Source organism: Pecten maximus, chromosome 10 (genome assembly GCF_902652985.1).
Source record: "Pecten maximus chromosome 10, xPecMax1.1, whole genome shotgun sequence".
Lineage (NCBI taxonomy): Eukaryota > Metazoa > Mollusca > Bivalvia > Pectinida > Pectinidae > Pecten > Pecten maximus.
Window position 1 is genome coordinate 6,134,505 of NC_047024.1, and position 5,385 is coordinate 6,139,889.

At 37.5% G+C, this 5,385-nt stretch overlaps 1 protein-coding gene across 1 annotated transcript in view; it reads right to left on the minus strand.

Annotated features, from left to right (window-relative positions):
- Positions 1 to 685: 685 nt before the first annotated feature.
- The window catches only part of LOC117336220 (battenin-like), a gene marked incomplete in the record, with an annotated part of 7,672 nt that continues 2,972 nt past the window's right edge, over positions 686 to 5,385 (minus strand). Inside the window, 2 exon segments of the mRNA XM_033896678.1 lie at positions 686 to 1,249; positions 4,025 to 4,190. Coding sequence (XP_033752569.1) covers positions 1,188 to 1,249; positions 4,025 to 4,190 — 228 coding nt within the window.

Below are 5,385 nucleotides of genomic sequence, written 5' to 3' on the forward strand. Positions count from 1 at the left end.
GTATGTGGTGACACAGATTCGACCCCGCGACGGGTACCTGAATATTCTTATATCAAATGATATTAATTCTGCAGAGAAGCGATTTGTTGTTTTACTTTCTCTACCATACTTTATTCTATGATGAAACTATGACATGCTAAACTTAATGTGTTTTGTTAGGTCTGATACGGTATGTAGGAAGTTCTGGTTCAGCATCACGGTTCATGACGGTATTGCCAAGGCGTAAATAGATCAGCAGTAGAATGATTATATTACATGCACGTGATAAATCTTTTCACTGGTTTCCACCTCATATCAGATTAAGAGTGTATAAATTTGTAATTCTCATGGGAATTTAAGCAAACAGATCGGGACGAGTTTTTATATATTTTCTGAAATGGAACCGATCGTTATACTTCATTTATTACATAACGAAGATTATTTTGCCAATTTAATGTTTGTGATAGCCTCTCAGAGTGATGTGAAATTTTAACCTGGGATATTTTGATTCCCAATCCCTCAGTTTTGACATCAGAACGTATTTGTCGCCATGTATTAGAAGCTGTCACCTCAAAACGGTCACAAAAACACTGCCAATCAGCCCCCTAGGTGTTATGCGACACGTGTTCAGATCAGTTTATAATGGATGTTTGTATGAGTCATGCATTTCTTTTTTTAATAAAATTAATAGGAAAACATGAGAAAGTTTTAAAAATGATTTCACTGTGATATTCCACACTCTTTATTTCCCCTGTTTATATAACACTTGAAGTATTCTGCAGACAGACCTCATCAATAAAGTAACACAATACACATTTCCTCATGGTGGAAAGCCTTGAAATTGAGCACGTTTAATAGCATTGCACGATCCCCATAGAGAGTCTAAACATGCATCATTTTATCACAATCACAGCTAAAACACGAGGGATAAGGGGGACAACTCCAATAACATTGTAATATGCTGGGGGAAGCTACACCATGATTGAGGGGAACACTCTCTCATTAATAACATCATATATTGATAAACACATACAATTATATACATGGATTAACGTTGAGTACATTCTAACTGGTGACAGGTTCAGTATATTGCACTATGCCATTGATATCACAGTTTGCCTCATTAGATAATCAGCTTGCGGCCGTAATATCACTGACAACAGGTTGCTGGCCACTGTGTATGGTACCGCTGCTGTAGACAGACTGTCCTAATCAGATTTGAGGACAGTGTTAAATAATATGGTCTCCGCTACTGTGCCCAAAACTATACCTGTAAAAAACATCAAAACAAACAGGAGAATAACGTAAACATACATTTGTAAACACAAACTAATTCATCTACTGAGTCAACGAAAACTGTGAGGAATGTTTTTAATCAAACCAAAAGTCTAGTACGTATTTCGGTTATATAAAGCATTCCTTTATTTAGTACGATGAAAACAATTATAATGTTTAAAAAAGACACCAAAATGATAAAAACAGTGATGATTTCACAATACAATGACAGATATCAACATATTCACGATAAAAACAAAAACGTGTTGTCTTTTATCAAAAGGCAAAATGAAATAACATTCAAGAAACCCTCCAAGGACGACAACAACGTAACACTTTGTATTAAACTAAAACAGATAAACGGTCAAAATATCAAAACCTGAAAGATTTAATTGACAGCCCTCACGGAATACAAGGATATGGTCCGGAATATTGATAATACAATGTAATAACAAAACATGAATCCGAGGGTAGTTAAATGAGTATCCAACACTTCCAATTTCATAACGTACACAATATACGCCCAACCCCCAAAATAAAGAGAAACAAGAGATCCCAGAGGGATCTTGGCGCCCACCATTGAATGATCTTTATAGGTTCCATGTCAGATTGATCTTTTCTCAACTTTTCCCTTCCTCTAAGTCTTACTTATCTGTGAAAATTCAGAAACAGCCCTCTAGTACTTTTCAAACAAGGGGAACCTATATATAAAATTTAAGATTTAGCGATAATGGCTGTCTGTCGGCCATGTTGTTTTCGGATTGGTCCCAAAATGCAACACCAGGGACCAAGGGGAACCTACATATGAAATTTGAGAAAGATCCCTTCAGTATCTTCTGTAAAATAGCGATAACAAACTTCAATTGTCAAAATACAAGATGGCTGCCTGTCGGCCAGGTTGTTTTCTGACTGGTCTCAAAATCCAATATGCATAACTAGGCACAGAGGGCAACCTACACATGAAATTTCAGAAAGATCCCTTCAGCCATTTCTGATAAATAGCGATAACAAAATTCAATGGTCAAAATCCAAGATGGCTGGCTGTCGGCCATGTTGTTTTCCTATTGGTCCCAAGATGCAATATGCAGAACTACAGACCAAGGGGAACTTACAAAAAAGTTTGAGAAAGATCCCTTCAGTACTTTCTGAGAAATAGCGATAACAAACTTCAATTGTCAAAATCCAAGATGGCTGCCTGTCGGCCATGTTGTTTTGCGATTGGTCTCAAAATGCGATATGCATAACTAGGCACCAAGGGGAACCTACATATGAAATTTGAGAAAGATCCCTTCAGTACTTTCTCAGAAATAGTGATAACAAACTTCAATTGTCAAAATCCAAGATGGCTGCCTGTCGGCCATGTTGTTTTCTGATTGGTCTCAAAATGCAATATGCATAACTAGGCACCAAGGGAAACCTACATATGAAATGTGAGAAAGATCACTTTAGTACTTTCTGAGAAATAGCGATAACAAACTTCAATTGTCAAAATCCAAGATGGCTGCCTGTCGGCCATGTTGTTTTCTGATTGGTCTCAAAATGCAATATGCATAACTAGGCACCAAGGGGAACCTACATATGAAATTTGAGAAAGATCCCTTCAGTACTTTCTGAGAAATAGCGATAACAAGAATTGTTTACGGACGGACGGACGGACGACGGACCACGGACGCAGGGCGATTTGAATAGCCAAACCATCTGAGGATGGTGGGCTAAAAAAAACAACATTACTGTGTCAAATTTAGTGTAATGTAATAGTGATTGTCCGATTAAAATGTCAAGTGCTGATAAGGGAAAAATTCAGAAGCATATCTACAAATCTTGAAGGAAATTCCATAAAAACTGATAGCGAGGTAGAGATAAACATTTAATGGCGATTATCATGGGGCAGTTTATAGTCGACATCCTTATCTCTTGGAGAAAAAACAATTCTTTGTGCGATATGAAGTCGGACATGTTTGGCGTTTGTTGATATAAAGTCAGACGTGTTTGACGTTTGTTGAGATGCCCATAGGTTCTATTGTCGCCATCCTAACTTGAGATGTTGACTTAACCCGGATTTGCCCTTTATTTATCTGGCGTGTGTGGTCAATTAAATAGAAGAGGCTTACTCTTCCGGGGCACCTGGTCGTACCATCCTTGTGTTTTTATCATAAGTCTCCATGTTTATACTTTTGTTTACAACTTACCCTCAATGAATCGGCTTTGAGTTTGAATACTAGTTTCATTCTTTTGTCGTTACCCTGTGTTATTTTTGGCAAACATTGTGGAATCAAAATTCGACTCAGGAAAACATCACTAGATATCATGGTTATTAAAAAGTTTAAAAGAAATCTATTAAATGATGTGGGAGGAGACCTCCGGACAAGTAACAATTTCTGAAATTAGTAATGAGCAAATGACCTTTGTAAAATAGTCTAATTAAAGTGCTGCACAGGTAAACACAACTTTATAGCATATGTAGTGAAAATCCAGGGAGAGTGATAAGTTTTCTCTACACATAAGCATATTAACTACTTAGTTTCAAAGAGATCTCCAGGCTATATTTCTTTAAACGGACCGTCGGGAGAAAGGACGGACGACGCCTTAACACAATACTTCCGTCAAGTATTACGAGTGTATAAAAAAAGAATACTTCACATGTAGATAATCTGTTCTCGAATATTTAGTATTGTAAGCGGACTATATAGTTTAATATATTTTTAAATATTTTTTCAAAAGGTAATCATTAAAATCACTATCGAGGTAATATTTTACAGTATCCACTTACCTAGAGTGATGAAGATAGCCACAATGTTTATACAGAGTTCTCGGTCCTTATCTGGGTAGGTGTCATCGTGAAGTAACCGATAAAAGATGTTTACATAGGAGGCGCCACCGAGCAAGCCAACGTATATCATAACGACTGGCAAAATTGATGTCGGCATGAACTTGTACTACGTAGAACAAAAACGTTGGCTAATGGTGATGGAAGCAAAGAAATAAAACGTATATGTGTCACACAAATCAAGGCTCAGTAAAACAAGCGTCGCCGTGATTGTCTAAGCTGAGACATGACATCGGTAGAATGTTTTAATAGTATAATCACCTGGGATTAAGTCCTAGTCAACGCTAGATTGACAGGACCACAAAAAGCGCATATCTTGAACTTACATGCACATCAAACACAAATCGCGGAAAAACAATCTGCCTTGGATCAATCAAGCAACCATCAGCAGCGTTCAACAGCAGAAAAATCATTAAAATGGGAGCATTATCACGGTACCAAAAGATAGTAGAACGAATGTTAAAACAGGGGAAGCTGAACGTATATACATCCGCCGAACAGTTACAGAATAAAAAAAAATAACAACAAATCATTGTGGACAGAAAAAAAGTAATAATAGAACGCCTGGAAAGGGCTGTGATGCAATCGTAATGAACCAATCCAAATACTGCATAACATAAACTTAAGCCCTCTGCCAAAATATCATTTTCGCAGAAGGGAGTATCGAAGCTTTCACTTTATAGTTAAATGTGTCCCTTTCTCTTTTTATTTGGCGAAAGCGGCGACAGTTATACAGTATACATTCACGTTTGAAGAAGAACCCTAAAAATTCATGTCATTCGCAATTATAACACTGAACATTCATGTTGGAAAGATAACAAACTGGACCAAACCAAATCAGTGTACACATATATCAAGGTAAAGCGTCCGGATAAGATTGGAGCTCGAACAGAGAGCTCAGCAAATCTCAGACGCCTTCCCAATGCTCATTAGATTCTGGAGTATTACCATAACGAATCCCCTATATGCTCAGTAACAGCTAGATGAGCACCATTCAGCAGCTAGAGAACTATAGACCCGTACACTGAATCATTAACATATTCGACATGCAACCTACACAGGCAAAAGTGCCACACATGTGCCACATGCGTAAAACGCATGAAAATCATATGAAATTTACATGCGTGGTTAAGCAGAAAAGAGCACGCGCGTAAATCGTGCGTTGACTTCATATGAATATCATGCGTAATACGCATGTGTCTCGTGTGTAAATTTCGACATGCGTGGATCATGCGTAGCTACATGCGTAAATTATGCGTATCATATGCGTTAAACGCATGTAAACGTCTACGTCAATCATACGC